The sequence below is a fragment of the Zingiber officinale genome, chromosome 8A (genome assembly GCF_018446385.1).
Source record: "Zingiber officinale cultivar Zhangliang chromosome 8A, Zo_v1.1, whole genome shotgun sequence".
Taxonomy (NCBI): Eukaryota; Viridiplantae; Streptophyta; class Magnoliopsida; order Zingiberales; family Zingiberaceae; genus Zingiber; species Zingiber officinale.
Window position 1 is genome coordinate 76470303 of NC_056000.1, and position 17269 is coordinate 76487571.

Below are 17269 nucleotides of genomic sequence, written 5' to 3' on the forward strand. Positions count from 1 at the left end.
TTTCAAGAGACGCAACTCGTTTTCGTCGTGTTGTATTGTCAACTGTCGTCCGTCCATTCCACTTGCGTTGGATAGCATGATGTCTTATTCAACCTTTACAACCTGTGCTAAAAAGGTACTTTCGTACTGCATCACAGCAAGTTACTGTGCTGACACCTAATGAAGGCATTCAATTCTTTGATCTCTCTATCTGTCTTTATTAATTTTGACTTTCAACGAGTGAAGATCTATTTTGTGTCAGAAACTGTATATGGGCATATTGTTTGTTAGGTTCGAATTTCTTACATCCCTAATTTGCTCTAAAATACCAAACATCAAAAGATTCCACGCCACGAAATATACCAAGGAAATCAAATAGCATTCGGAACGCATCAATAGTTCTAGAAAAATAGATGACTTCATATTGATCCTTAAGAAAATAACCTACTAATTCGTCTAAACTTCTGCATCTATCAGAGAAATAAGATAAGTTACCGATCAAGGTCGTTGACCTCTCCGGCATAAATAAACAAATGAATGAAAGTTTCAGTTTCAAAGCGAGAGGCCATGCTATGAAACAAGATCCTCTGTCCACAGCTTCATGAAGGTTTTGCTCATGTTGAGTACGACTGATCTCAGATGATAATTTGTAGCAATGGAGAACACCAAATATTCTGTCCTCGGCTCTTCGGAACAGAGGCTCAGTTTGAAGCAGCTCGTGTTGCACGCAGCCTTACTGGTGTCTTAGAAGGACTCACCCTGAGATGCAGAGTTAAGTGTTAGGAGTTCAATAGTTGAATGAATTAAATTTAGGGCAGTGATGTCGGCCAAATCTTGCCTGATTGGAAGAGATCCTAACATCACGCCACTACAGTTGAGGGCGGAAATTGCGCTTTCTGCCTGTCACATTCACAAATATGAATTGTAAGATATGGTGAAATCGCCTAGAATCGTTGGAATCTCATCATCAAGTAATAGGTAGAAGGAGAAGTGAATCTCGAAACATTTCAGGATAAATCTAAAAATCGTATTAACAAAACATGTTTGTCTCCAACTATATGAGATTTAGCTACATGAATTTTGCCCTTTCATTAAGCTTCCAGTGAGTTCTATACAAAACTAAACCACTAGCAGTATATGATATGGCGAATAATGTGGGGCCCTCAAGTTGGGTTAAAGTTAAGGAAGCCGGGTGATGTGATGCTCAAAGTCAAAAAAAAGTCGACACTCGAAAAGGGTTCAATCACATGTCCCGGCCGAGTGATCTAGTCGATCGAACCATTGTATGATCATATCCAAAGTCCCTCGGGCTCGATGAAACACCGAGCTGTGTAAGTGCAAGGCAGAGCTAGGTCCTCTTGGTCACTCATGGTTAGCGAGGTCACACGACCCAGTTGACCGATTGAACCAAAGGCCCGATCGGAAATACTAGACATATGCCCCGACTGGATTCTTCGGCCAAGCGGAGGTCGGGTCCTTGAGAATGACATCGTTCCTTAGCTGACCCGACCCCGCCCGACAAACGAGGCCTAATCGGCCGGCAAGCCTATCCACTCAGCATATAGATGGCCTACATACTTAACAACTTAATATTCCTTCTTAGCATTTTGTGTAACAGTGGTCAAAGAATTAAGGGAATATTCCCTGTGCAGTTTGTGTGAGGAAGCTTCTATACTGCGAAACACAAAAATGGTGGGCCCATTTTTGGAAAGTTGTCAGAATGTCAGAAGGGATGGTCTTTTTTCGGAAGCACATTGGTGTTCATGCATAGAGAAAGAGTAATACTATATAAGGGGGTATTCACCTACAGGCGCAGGTATGCAACCATACGCACTTAGAACTACAGTTAATTTCTATTGTTCATCGCATTCCTTTTCCACTAGATCATTACTGGTTTGAGCATCGGAGTGTCTAGGTCAGAGATCCCTCCCTGGCCCAGTTGCTGATGTTTCTTCCTTCTACGTTCTTTTTCGACACGCAGGAGAGCTCGATGTCGTTTTCTTCCGACTCAAAGTCTTCTCACGGTCAATATTAGAGCCACCTACCCAACGCTCCATCCTCCCCGATTTCAGACAGAATCAAATTTGACATCGTTGGAAATCTTAGCCTAAATCTGAAATGCAAAAATGAAGGACTGACCGATTCAGTACAGTTATTTTGTAGCAAGAAGACTTTGAGCTACTAATAACTGTGGGGACCTTGACGCCGCTAGAGGGGGGTGAATAGTGACTCACCCAACGTTTGCTTCCTACAATGGTTAGTATACACAGCGGAATACAAAAAATAAATACTAACAAGAAAAAGTAAACCTAACACGTTGATTTAACGTGGTTCGGAGATAAAGCTCCTACTTCACGGTTGTCCGTAAGGTGGACGATCCCAATCCGTCGGTGGATGACTCCCCGGAAAACCTCCGGCTAGCTCGAGTAGCTCTTTGTGGGTGAAGAAACCTCGCCACAAACTCGCACAAGCTCTTGATCACTTAAGAAGACCTTGGAGACTCTAATATGGGTTAACCACCTCTATTTTCGTCAATCTTGGCCAAGTACCCCGAGCTCTATTAAATAGAGCTCGGGAGGAAACACCTAGCTGCGTTTCTCGCCACCAGTCGACTGGTACAACCACCGATCGACTGATCATAAGTGAAATTCGACCGTTACAAGCCAACAACCGCCTACCAGTCAACTGATGAAAACACCAATCGACTGATACAGTAATGCTATAGTACTGCTACAATAACGTTACAGTATTGATACAGTGTACACTAAAATTTTACCTGAGTACAATCTCTCATGCACTCGTCCTTGCCCGCACAACCTAGACCTAACCTTCTAGCCTCCTCCATCAACCTTATATCCCTTGGATGGTTCCCCATCCTTCACGCCTTGCCTTCTGGAACTTCCATTAGTCTTGTCATCATTGTCTGGTCTTTATTGCCAAGAGTCACGCTCCGGGACTTCATCCTTTGCCAAGTCACACTTGGACTTACATTGCCAAGACTACATATTTGGACTTACACCGCCAAGACTCACCCTTGGACTTTCCTTGTTGTACCCGTATCCTGCACACTCACAATGCATATCAAATACAACAATAAACCTAACTTAAACCTTTGCCCAAATATCAAGTACCCAGATTGCTCCAACAATAACCACCCAAACGCAAAGGCTCGTGCAACAACAACAAACAGCAACCAGTGGTCCTTTCCAAACGACCTGGCTATATCGATAACAGACCCTCATACCGAGCGAGGGACCCGAGTGGAGGGCCCTTTCCAATCGGTTCCTCCTTTGGCCATATTCATACAAGTACCTGTGCAACCGATCAGTCTTTCGCCCGTGTCCCCGTCCCCATATCATGTAGCGATATTCCGCACTCCCTTTGATGATATGGGTCGAGCGGAGAGGCCCCAAGACTCGTCTTTTGAAAACACACCCGCTCGGGACAATCGAAGGGGGAAAACTCTGATGGCTAGTAGCTACCCCAAGCGGGTAAGTACGTCATTCTCCAAGGAAATATTGGAGGATAAATTGTTGAGCCACTTCCAACCATTAACGATCAGAGAGTACGAAGGAGCGACCGACTTAGAGAATCATCTACTCAAATTTAAAAATGTCGATATCCTCCATTAGCACACAAATGGCGTCAAGTGCCAAGTATTCCTTACCATTCTCTCTGGCTCAACACCGAGATGGTTCAACCAGCTCCCCGCTGAGTCCAACTGTCGTTTCAAAGATTTCTACAAGGCATTCCTCCACCACTTCGTCGGTAGTCATCGCTATCATAAGACCACGTTGAGCCTATTTTCCCTCAAGTAAGGACCCAAGGAGGTGCTGAGAGTATACATTAAAAGATTTAACCAAGTATCCATAGACGTCCCTTCGTCCACCCCGGAGATTCTAGTAAGTGTCTTCTCCCAAGGGCTCACTGATGAAGACTTCTTCCGGTCCCTGATCAAGAAGCCCCCCAGAGACTTCAACCATCTGCTCGGGAGGGCGACCAAGTACATCAATGTAAAAGAGGCACAGTCTACTCAAAAGAAGGAGATTTTCGCACCTGCTCCTGTCTCTACCCCTGGGGTACAAAGCCCCTCCCCCTCCACTTCCACACAAAAGAACCCAATCGGACCATCCTTCACATCCCCACGAGCAAAGGCCAAACACAGTTGAACATGATGAAGTCGAGCGGACGCAATTCCCTAAGCCCTGTCGATGGACCCCGCTGTTATGTACATTTTATCGATTGGGGACCCACAACATTGAAGACTATCTCCCAATAGTCAGAGATATCGCCGACCGAGTGGATCCCCGGGAGGGACCCCGAAAACACCAATCAGAACCAACAACGACCCCATAACAAAATAACTGAGCCCCATTTCAAGCTCCTACCGAGCCACCACGCCAACCGACTTGAGAGGAAGAAAACTACGGCAACGCCGCTCAGGATATATAGGTATGATAGCCGGCGGCCCGACCGACGAAGACTCCAACAAAGCCAGAAAATCACACGCGCACCGACTGGAGATTTATGTTGTTGGGTGCAGTCAATAACAAGCGCAAGGGCCCGAAATCAGCTTTGGGCCTAAGGACTTAGAAGGGGTGGAAGTGCCCCATGACGATACTCTAATCATTAAGGTTGTTATAGCTAATTATAACATACATCGTACTTTTATTAACACGAGCAACTTGGTCAACATTATTTTCAAGAAGGTGTTCAAGCAATTGCAAATAGAGAAGAGTGAGTTTCTGCCTATGACAACACTCTTATATGGATTCACTGACAATGAAGTTCAGTTGGTCGGACAAATTAAGTTTGCTATATCCTTAGGGTGGAGCCCCTGATGAGGACTCATCGATCAACCTTCATCGTGGTCGATGCGCCCTCGGCTTACAATGTAATCTTGGGTCGATTGATTTTAAATAAGTTTCGAGCGGTCGTCTCGATCTTTTGCCAGAAGATCAAGTTCCTCGTGAACGATTAGGTTGTGGAAATAAAAGGAAACTAACTGGTAGCGCGTAAGTGCTATGTGGATGTTGTCAAAACTGAAGCCCGAGTGACGCTGAGAATCCATCGGACAGGGGTGAATGTAATACATGAAGAGCCCCCGACTCTAATCTACGAAGAAAAGGAGGAGGTTCAGATACATCCCGACCAACTAGAAGCCACCACTCAGATAGCAGCCAATCTGGCGACCAAACTCAAGGTCGAGTTAGTGGAGTGTCTAACACGCAACAATGATATATTCGCTTGAACACCTAAAGCAATTATGGGCATCTCACCTGGGGTCATGGAACACGTGCTCCATGTCCTCCCGGAGGCCCGACCAGTCAAGAAGAAGAAAAAAAAAAAGACTTCGGAGCAAACCAAAACAAGATCATCTGAGTGGAGGTGGAAAAGTTGCTCGAGGCAGGGCATATCTGGGAATTCCAATTCCCGAGTTGATTGACCAATGTGGTGTTGGTGTCTAAGCTGGGAAATAAATGATGGGTCTACATCGATTTCAAGGAATTGAATAAGACATGCCCAAAGGACTATTATCCCTTGCTACATATTGATCAGCTAGTGGACTCGATGACTGACTGTGAGTTGATATGCATGCTAGATGCATACCAGGACTACCACCAAGTCTCATTGGCTAGAGAGGACAAGGAGAAGGTTAGTTTCATCACAGCTGAAGGAACCTATTACTATAATGTTATATCGTTCGGATTAAAAAAATACAATTGTCACTTACCAACGACTCATGAACAAAGTGTTCCGGAGGCGGATCGGCCGCAACATGGAAGTGTATGTGGATGACATCTTGATTAAGTCCCTTTGGGCCACAAACCTTTGTGCTAACATCTACGAGACATGTCAAATGTTGAGAAAGTATGAACTCAAACTCAACCCTCTCAAATGTTTGTTCGGAACCAAAAGCGAACGGTTCCTTGGCTACATAATGACCAACGAGGGATTGAGGCCAACCCGAGCAAGGCGCAAGCTCTCTGAGACATGGCTCCACCATGCAACATGAAAGAAGCCCAACGGCTAACCGGGTGAATCACGACACTGTCACAATTCATCTCAAGATCGTTCGATCGGAGTCTACCCTTCTTCAAAATACTTTGCTGAGCTACTAAATTTCAATGGGACACCTCTGCTCGCCAAGCCAATAGTCAGCGAACCCATGTGGGCACACTTGCCGACTACAAGAATGTTGTGGGGTTGGTTTTAGTATGGCAAGAGGGAAATGTGCAACAACCAATGTATTTCTCAAGTCATTTATTAAAAGATGCAGAGTGCCGCTACACTGCACTCGAGAAGTTAGCGTACAGACTAGTCTTAGCCGCTTAGAGTTATGTCCTTATTTTATTTCTCATCCAATTATTATATTGACTAATAGCACCCTGGGTCGCGTGCTTATCAACCCGGAGGCTTCGAGAAGATTGATCAAATGGACTATGGAGTTGAGCGAGTATGATATATAGTATCAACCCCGAACGGCCATCAAAACCCAAGTCTTAGTCGATTTTGTGACCGAAATACAGAACCTAGAGCCATAAGAAACTTGAAAAATTTACGCGGATGAGTCGTCCGCTCGACAAGTAGGGGGATCGGAATACTTATGATATCATCTCGTGCAGATAAAATGCAGTTGTCTGTTCGAATGGACTATCAGACAACAAATAATAAAGCAGAATATGAAGTCTTGATATCCGGTCTACAAGCCGCAAAGCATGTTAGAGCCACCCAAGTTTTGATCTACTTGGATTTTCAGTTGGCGGCTCAACAACTTTCAGGCAATTTCGAGATTAACAACGACTCAGATTATATGTTGAGAGCAGGATTTCAAGAAGTGACATTACAAAAAATCCCCTGATCGGAGAATCAGAAGGCAAATCAGCTAGCCAAATTGGTCGGCTCCTTAACCCCGTGGACTCTGGATAACCAGTGGAGCATACATTGTTGATAGCTCACAATGAGCAGCAAGCTGAGCTAGAGCTACAAAGTGATTGGAGAACGCCATTAATTTCATTTCTCCAACAAGGAATTTGACCAACCGATCGAGAGCAAGCGCGTGCAATCAAGAAAAAGGTCGGTCAGTTCACATTGATTGGAGACCATTAGTTCACATTGGTTGGAGACCATTTATACCAGAGGGCTTTCTCTTGGCCCTTGCTCAAGTGCGTCGGGTTGGATGATGTACAATACATCTTACAAGAAGTTTATCATAGTTCATGTGGAAGCCACTCGGACGATTATTCACTCGCTCGAAAGATTTTACTAGCTGGATATTTTTGGCGCACTCTATAGGCCGATTTGGCTCAGCTGGTAGCCGCTTGTTTATCGTGTCAAAAGCACCAGAATATCCTGCACCGCCCCACAAAGATGTTGAAGATTTCAATTGTGTCATGCTCGTTCGACCAATAGGGAATGGATATTGTAGGACCCTTCCCAATTGCGCCCGGTCAAAGGAGATTCTTTTAGTGGTCGTTGATTATTTTTCTAAATAGGTGGAGGTCGAGGCTCTGGCAAAGATAACCGAGTGGATGGTCATCAAGTTTTTTTGGCAAAACATAGTATGTCGGTTCAGAATTCCTCATAAGCTCATCTCAGATAATGGAAGGCAGTTCCAGAGTTGAAAAATTCGAGAGTGGTGCTAAGTTATGGTATCCTGCAAGCGTTCACCTCTGTGTTCTTATCCTCAAAGTCATGGTCAAGCAGAAGTCACCAATAGAGAAATAATTAGAGGACTCAAAATCAAACTAGACCATGTTGGGGAAAGTTGGGTGGATGAACTACCCAGCGTGTTGTGGGCTCATCACACTATGCCTCGAGGCACATTTATATTCGTGAGCGCATTTATATTCGTGCACACACTATATAAGGGGGTCTCTACCTTACCACCTACAGGCGCAGGTATGCAACGCAATGCAACCATACGCACTTAGAACTACCGTTAATTTCTACTGTTCATCACATTCCTTTTCCTCTCGATCATTCATTGATTTAAGCGTCGGAATGCCTGTGCTAGGGACGCCTCCCTAGCTCGGCTGTTGACGTTTTCTTCCTTCTACGTTCTTTTTCGATACGCAGAAGCACTCGACGTCATTTTCTCCCAGCTCAAAGTCTTCTCATGGTCAACATCAAAGCCACCTATCCAGCGCTCTATCTTCTCCGATTTCAGACATAATCAGTATATTTAGTGGGTTCTTTGATTTTCTCCTATCCCTTACATCTGCTTTAATCAATTCAAGCCATTAACTTTCTAACTAGGGATTCTGTTGGTCACTTTCTAACATATCATATTATCCCAATTTATTTTACTTTCATTGGTAACTTATTAGAGCTACAACTAATAATTGCTGTTGGAAATGAATATATAGTTTTTTTTTATTTTTAACTTAAATAGTTAAAAAATTAACCTTAGCGAGAGTTAAATTATTGAAAAACTAATTAAACTGCACCTCATTGATCAAGCAATGAAGAGTTATTTTAGGAGATTACATCAATTTAAGAGTTATTTTATGGAAGAAGACTCGTTGATTGAAAGAACAATTAATTTTTTTACCATCCATAAAATTCTTTTACCAAAATACCATAAACAACTCAATAATTAGTTTATATTTTCAATTTTAAACCTGACTAGGTACAGACCACTCTGATGCAAGGAATCATATCGGCTATCCCCTTTTCCAACTGAAGAATCTTAATGAAGACTAAATAAGATTAGGAAGGTACAATATATTTCTGAAATCTTGAGGAACCTAAAAGAATATTTACTTATATGGATCTGTTAAAATTCTATTTTCAACAGAAGTTTGCAAAATTCAAGTACAACTTCCTAAATGAAATGATAATATACATGTTTTATGGTAATCAACAGCCAAAAAATTAAAGATAAACTAAACAAAACTTCCATATCTAAACAAAAGCCAGAATAAGTTCAGAAACTCATTTTGTGATTTTTCTTTGCACGAGGCCACAAAAGATAATATCTTCCACTTATGTAAAAAGCCTAACTACTGGTAAACTAATCAGGACAATGCACAAAACGAAGCAAAAATTGATTACAATGAATCTGCCACATTTGTTGATATCTGATCAACCAATTTCTTTGTGAAATTAACTAAATTGTACTTGCATCCAACTATTACGGTAACAGATTGAGAAAATACTAGATTACCTGAACAAATTCAATAAATGCAATACATGTTGAGTGCATACTATCACCAAGAAGTCTCAAACGAGAAACCTGCACAGCAAGATACTATTAATAAATCCAATATATTGAATCTTCTCACAGTATGCTTATCTAGGTTTATGATCTAACCTCACCACAACCATGTTCAAATAAACTTTTGACTTCTGACTGAGTAATCTGTAGCAGGATGAGAAGGTCAACACTTAAAAAGTTAATAAGAATACAACAATTTCTTGCATTCAATTTGTTGATATATCACGGCCATAAAATCTAGTTTTCAAATAATTAGGTAAAAGAAAGTGATAATGCAGAAACCAAAATATTATCGCTACCTTTTTATCAATGTTCGTACAGTAGACTGTCCTTAAAACCATTTCCTCTTCATCTTTGGACTGCACGAAAACTTAACAGTTACAAATTCTTGAATAAAATTCATAATGAAGAGACAAGCATAGATTAGTCTTCTTCCTTTCATGAGATAATCCAAGCAGGCTTTCAAGTAGACTGTTGAAGTAGTTTGAATAAGGAATAAACATGCTTACTTGAGGAAGAAATTTTATATTCACTGGCAGAATTGCAGTTTTTGAAGGTAAAACTCCGACAGGGTATAAACCTAACACGGTCCCATCAAGATTTAGTGCTGCACTTGCACCATCTATGAGAAGAAGAAAAGAAGCTTGACCGCATTAGACGTGTGACAGATGCATATCCAAGAAGGCAACAGGACCATATAAACATACCTTCATCAGAGTACTCTATAAATGCAAAGCGTAGATTTGAATGGGGATCACCACAGATTCGGCAATCTATTACCTTCAGCAAAGAAAAATAAAATATCATGAGAAATAATGAATTGAATACATGATTAATTCAATACATCTGTGCTTTCAAGTGACATGAAAAGAGGATAGATGAAATAATGTCCATCAACAGAAAATAAATGTCAATTTTCAAATGTCCCAAGGCTGTTTAAAAAAACACTGTTAGCCTAGTCCTTGTTTAAGTTAAGGATAATAAGCACTTCTAACTACAAAAATTTTAGGGATCTTAGATGGGTTATTCATGTGGAAGATACTGATATGACATTACTTACCATGTGTTGGGATCTAAACAAATAATCAGACAACAAATTTGCATCTCAAAGAAACCAACAGAAGCATGTTGATAATCTGGTCTGGTCCTCAGATCCATTGGTGAATGAAGGTAAGACAGAGCTCACTGCATAAGTCTAGATCACATGAGATAAGGCAGATGAGAAATTTTTTTGGTATGATAAAGAGATTATTGATTCTCATTTCATGCTCTGTCTCCATGCAAAATGCAGGAATTATTATCTGCAAACTTCCCTAAATCCTCATTACTTGACAGTGACACTACTACCATAACTCTCTAAACAAGACAAGATTTATTGACGGTCACAATCATCCATACATTAGTAAATAATCAAGAATGACGCTAGCTGAATCATCAAACAGCTAACAATTGACTCCCTAACAACTTGACCTAAACTCAACAGCTAGCAGAGGCAGCATACTCTAAGACAGGGTGGATTTTTGGAATTTAGGTTTTTTCTATATAGATGTCTAGAAGCGTAGAAAATGTAATGCCTAAGTGTATATCACTAACAGGAGACTTATATATCCTTTGGGAAAAAACAAGTTTTATTCAAGGCAGACAGATAGGAGACTCATTTATGATATCACATACAAGTCTACCCTGATGCATCAATATGTCTATCATGCAGTTCACTCCAAATATCTCTTGAAGGTCACATCAGCCAATAATGTGAACATGTTAGTTCATAACGTGGGATCCCCATCCATCCAGGATTTAGGCTGCCATTCTAAATGCACAAATAACTCAAGGATGACTGCCTGAAATGAGTTAGAATATGCTACACATACTACAATATTTGGTTCAAATTGAAAAAAAAAAAAAAAAAAAAAAAACTCAACTGAATGAAATTTTGATTTATATTGGTTTCTGTCCAAATAGGATCGGCTTTGAACCGAATGAGCACCCCTACACAAGGATGCTTACTATTTTTTAACCACTAAATAGTTATAAAGTTAAAGAAGTTACAGAATTATTAAGGTGAGATTCTTGAACTGTAGATTACCAACTCCATTTAAACACAGGTCAAGCTATATCACTGATGCTATACAGTCTACCTGCTATTAACAAAAATGTTGTGGGATACTTGGCATGAACACAAACCCCAATTGAAGATATCATGACACAGGTTAGTTATGTGTGTGGAATAAGTAGTAATCTTCATTCCTGCAATCCAGTACTGGTCATGAGCTTTGGCAAACTACTATTGGTCATTGGCAGTTGCAGCGCATCATGAATCAATCTAATTGTATGCTATGATTTGGGAAGAAGTCCTTGAATCACTCACTATATTGCACAACAAAGAATTTATGATCTTGTTCCGACCAAAAAGAAAGTTAAGGTTCTTGCTTGCTTGGCTACCTCTGGAAGGATGACTCAGTACATAGATGCCTCGGCATGAAAAAATTTCAGGATAGACAAAGGCATGCAATTTTATCCAAAACTATGGACTCTCTGTTGGTACCTATAAATAGGCATACATCTACTTGAATGCTACTTTGCGAATTTCCGAAGGAACAAAAACTAACTGCAAAAGATTTTCCACTCTGAAAGCAATTTCAGAACTACTCTACAACTGTTGAATATTTCAGTGCCAAACAAAAAGCGACAACATTGTAGAAAGCTAACATGGCTATGGGCAATTTGAAACACAAGAAACAATTAACAATGTTATATTCCCCAACCGGAGAATACCCCCACAATAGAATGCATATAGTGATACCCTATATAGATTAGGCTAGTAGCCACTAGCTACTACTGGTATATTGATTGTCATTGCATCAGCTATCCGGCTTCAGGTTGTTTGAAAAAGAAAGATTCAAAAAATATATAAAAAAAATACTTAGAAACACTCTGAACATTGCAGACTAAACAAAAGAAACTCTCTAAACATTGTAGATTAAACAACTTACCTGCCCACATGGAGCAAATATTTCAGCAAGCCTTTCTTCAGTTACCTGATAAATATAGGACAATGACTTAATTAGCACAGAGAGCACATAAAGTGACACGATTAGTGGTAGAAGGATCAGACAATTGTTTATATAGAAGGAACAAATAAATGTTTACTCACAACGTTATCAATGTTAGAAACATATACAGTTCGCCTAATGCTATCCTCTTTTTCAGCCCCTCGAAGCCTAAAATTAAGTCTCCTCTTGCCATGGCTATAGCCATTTCTTCTCTGCAAAATAAGGAATAGAAATCAAAAATAAGTGTAAATACGTAGTACAATTCTAAAAATATAGAAAAAAAGATTGATATATTTCCTTGAGATCAAATTTTATCACAAAGGATCATTTTAGCCTCCAATTCCAATTTGATTTTTTGATAAGGTAAAAGGTATACAAGGATAGAGTGATTGAAAAATAAGAAGCAACTAAAACCAAAACCTTCGAACATTAAAATTTTGAGGATGTAAGCTTAATTTTGACAAACGCGAAAACTAAGGTAATGAAATTGTAGGAAGTGGAGAGAAATAAAGCAATTACTCTGCTATTAGGGTGATTACGCGACGATCCGTCACTGCTGGAATCCTTACTGCTATCATTCTTACTAGTGATTGCGTAATTGAATTGATAATCACTCGACGCCACGAAAATGGGCGCATCGGCGGAGAGCCGGTTGTTAGATTTCTTTTGGCCATCGCCATAAGCAGCCCCAGAGGAAGGGACGAACTCCTTGGCGTAGGGGTTTAATTTGGATAGCATATCAACCAACCTCTTCACATCCCTCTGGTACTCCGTCTGAGTCTCCTCCGCCGGAGACTTGCCGTGGACGAATTGATCGTCCGACCCGATCGCCTTCTCGGTCACGGCAGCCATTCTATTTAGGATTAAAGAAACAAAAACAGCGGAAAGAACACAGCAAGAACTCAAAAACCGATCCAAATACACCAATTTCGATCGAGAAAGCGGAGGGAACGAGGCGATCGTGCGGACCGCATCAGCAAAAGGCGATCTTGCTCGCCATTGATATGGACTTCCGCTGCGCCTCCCTTGTTCGTGACTCGTGAGGTCTCGACGGCAATTCGTGGGGGGTGGGGGAGAGCCAGAGGGGTGTGAGGAACCAAAGTGGAGGCTTGGCCTCGTCGATTGCTATAAATAGGAAAATTTTGGCGAGAGTGAAATCTTTACTTTGTCCTTTTACTTCATTAGATCCAAAATTCCCCAAATATTCACCATGGATTGATTATAAATATTTGTCGTAAGATTAAAAGAAAAATATAATCATAAATTAGCCCCTGAACAGAATGGCAAAGTATATGAATAGGGGTTCGTAGCAGTGATGAAGCCTTCAGGTCCTAGCACAGATAGCGAGGATATGATATTTTTAACGTAATAGTCAGATCGATTTTTAAAAATTGATATGATATGATAATAATAATGAAAAACTCCTATTACAACCTATTATTACCGTTATTATCTCATATAGTTTGTCAAAGAGATTTTATGGGTTAAAGGATAAAATGTCTTTTCATTATGATTTATATTATTTTTGATATGATATTTATTCTATTTAGTTGGATATGTTAGCCTCGCAACAAATTAATATTCAACATGTATATAATAAAAAGTCCCTAGGTAAACATGTTTTATGGTTGTCATCCTTAATTATATTTGGTAATTATTTAAATAGAGTAATCACGTGTAAAAATACTAGGAAAGTCAACGAATACAATTAATAAATAGCCCAATATAAGATGAAACATACATGGTTATATATATAATGTGTTTGCTTTTATACCCTATTTCTTTTTTTAAAAAAATAGTTCTCTTCTCTTGTTTTCCTTTACAATTCTGATTATTTTTTAATGTTTATTCTTAAAATTTGAAAGAATGAAATGATTTTTTTAAGCTAAAATTAGGATTAGGAAAAGGAGATACAAGCAATAGCTTCAAGTTATCAGTACGACTGCTTTATTCAGGAAAAGTTTTGGACAAGTGCAATTCAATGTTTGACAAATTTAATCTTCAGAATCCTAATTAAATAGGATTGACATGAGCTAATTGTCTTTAATGTTGACATTTCTGGCCCAGGATAAGACCAAAACAAAAAAGATTTTTTTGATTCAAAAATAACTTGTGAAAAATGATCCACCACTAGTTGCAGCTATAGCTTGATGAACAGAGAGGAGCCGTACCGAGTTTGAGTTGGAGATTGAAAGTCTTGCACGTTTTGGCATTGGATGGTGCTGTAGTAGCTGTGTTTGATGAGGTTATCAGAAATAATAACTAGACTTGCATATGGTAGCAAATAAAAAACATAGTGCACCTTTAGAAATAAAACGCTGAACAAAGCATGATGATACTTCTGTCATGCTTGTGTACTCAGTTGAATATAGAAACTAGTAAGTTACATGAGAGATGAACAAATTCATGCAGAAATTGTACAGGTTGGTCGACCAATCTCCTCCTATGCCACAATAGTTTTATACATTTAATTTGGTCATTGTCGAACAGGCCTATTCCTTGATTCAGCCTCAGCTATGGGCTCTGAAGATTGTTGAATGAAAATTAAAAAACACAACAGCAACAACAACAATTGGCTTACCTATCTGTGAATAAAAAAGTACAGAACTGCTGCATATAAAATTGACAATAGTGAAGAAGCAAACTTCATGTGCATTATTTTTCATCTAGAAACAACGATCGTGATTAACACAGTAGTCACACACTATACGACAAGGCAATAGCGCTTAGCTTGTAGGGTGGGCTTAGTAGTATCTTCAGGACTTCAATAGTAAGAGATATGGTAATTCCCTAGTTCATGAGCATGGAGATCCTGGAGGACAATCCATTTCAGGTCTGATAGCTGGCCTTTGTTTTCATTTTCATATATGGCAGAAGGTGAAAAGGTGAAAATTCTAGCTTTGCACAAGCATAGTAAATAACTTAGATCTGGAGGGCTTAATTACCCGGTTCATTTGACCGGCAGGGTCATATGTCGATGAAGAAGAACAAGTAGCTTTAAGCAACATGTACACAAATCAAGAAATCAGTTGCAATGCCACACTGAACATCATGAAAACTAGAACAAAAGACGGATATGTGATAAGTAAACAAGATCTTAGTGAACCAATAGTCTAGGATTAAATATAAGTGTAAATCATGTATCCTATGTGTAGCAATTCTACCATCCGAGTACCAATTCTCGGCTACACCCATGAGAGCGTAAATCATGTATCTTAGATCGGTTTTGAGTAAAAATTGCAGATGGCATCTCTGCCAAAGAAAGAAATTTCTGAACAAAGCTTGACATAATAGTGCATCATCTCCTAAACTCTTCTAAATTTGAACCTACAAAATAAATAAATAAATAAATAGAAATCATCAACTTCTTTTGATCTAATATTAGGAAAATAAACAAGTCTCAAAATGATATCTAAACGTATATTTAAGTAATAGAATCAAATATTTCCACCGCGACTCCCAAAATTTCACGATTAGTTATGAAATTCTTTTGATAAAGGTATATCATCTAGATCCTCATTATTTATTTTAACTGACATCCTACATGCTAAATGATACGGCAAATAAGGTAGGGCCCTAGGAGTTGGGGTCGAAGTCAAGAAGGTCCGCTAATATAACAAAGTCAAGAAGGGATCAACGATCGGGGGAAATCACGCTACCTGAATTCCTTCCATGAATACGAGACAAGGCCGACAGACTGACTCCAAACGGATGTTTCTCCTCGGTCAGCTAGCACTGTCGCAGGGCACAACTGGACATTTATCTGATTGGACCCCTCATCCGATCGGATCTCGAGTCCTCTTGGTTTGATTGGAGCCCGAGTCTCTCAGTTTGATCAGACCCTCTGGACCTATTACCCGACCGGACTCCTTGTCCGATGAGATGCCGAGTCCCCAAGTTGTCTAGCCTTCTGTAGTGAACCAGACCCATTAAAAAGTGATTCCCGATCGGATAATAGAAGGGACTCGGATGACCCACCGTTGAAGTATACAAACCAATAGTCCAATATCCCTTTTTGTCGTCTTGAGTAACCGCTGTTAGAAAACCGTTGGAATATTCCATATGCGGTTTGTACGACAGAAGTTTCCACCCTACAGGTGCAGAGATGGCGGACATAATATAGGAAAGACTGCGATGTGTTAAATTGGTTGATCATATTTTAGAAATACATTGACATTCGTGCAAAGATAAAACAACACTATATAATTGGTCTTCATATAACAACGCAGGTAAGCTTTGCTATTGGAATTCTGTTCTTCTCTTTTTTCTTCAGCTCCCTATCTAACTTGAGAGTGACTGTGTCCCTGACCTATGTTTTCTTCTTCTTCTTTCTTCTGTGACGCACAGACCCAACATCTTCTTGCGAATTGCCCACCGCCCAAGTCACCCGCCATGTGCAAGCCTCCCCGCCAGCTATCCACCTTCACCGCCTGTGGATAGGATCACTAAACTTCAATGCAAACAAACCTTTCCGATTATCTTAAGCAACTTCATAAAGGAAAGGAAAGGAAAGAACTCATCAATCTTTCACTATATTGGACATATGTTAAGATCCTCTCTACAAGTCCTACACCTGTAAGATGAACTTAGGAAAACTTACGATAACGAAAATACCTTCTACCATTTTCAATCAAAAATCCAAATCATCCTCATCTGGATTCTGGAGTGATAATAAGCTCATTCATTATACAAAGACTATAACTGAAGGCTAAATATAGTGTTGAGCCTAGTGTCAAATTAAGCATCAGCAGATAGATTTCGGAGTTTGCAGATCATGATCATGACCATGACCGAATACCTTCTTTATAAATAACACTACTGGAGACCTAAAAAGAACACTACTCAGTACTCACCCAACATTTTCGCGATACACAGAGGCCTGAAAAGTCTTTGTTTACTTCAACCTGCAGCGTTCTCTACCCATCGATCAAATCATCAACAGAGATTGCGATCGATTTCTCTCCATGTTCCTCTTCGCCCCGGCGGCGGCTCGAGGAGACTGTTTGAAATCTAGCTA

At 40.0% G+C, this 17269-nt stretch overlaps 1 protein-coding gene across 1 annotated transcript; it reads right to left on the reverse strand.

Annotated features, from left to right (window-relative positions):
- Positions 1-388: 388 nt before the first annotated feature.
- LOC122009609 (polyadenylate-binding protein-interacting protein 9-like) lies at positions 389-13337 on the reverse strand. Its single transcript, XM_042565827.1, has 11 exons — positions 13222-13337; positions 12772-13105; positions 12354-12464; positions 12193-12237; positions 9907-9979; positions 9709-9821; positions 9499-9558; positions 9296-9343; positions 9149-9217; positions 818-879; positions 389-738 (listed from the first exon to the last, which is right to left on the reverse strand). The coding sequence occupies exons 1-11, from the start codon at positions 13224-13226 to the stop codon at positions 681-683; spliced, it is 978 nt and encodes a 325-aa protein (XP_042421761.1). The 5' UTR covers positions 13227-13337; the 3' UTR covers positions 389-680.
- Positions 13338-17269: the final 3932 nt, after the last annotated feature.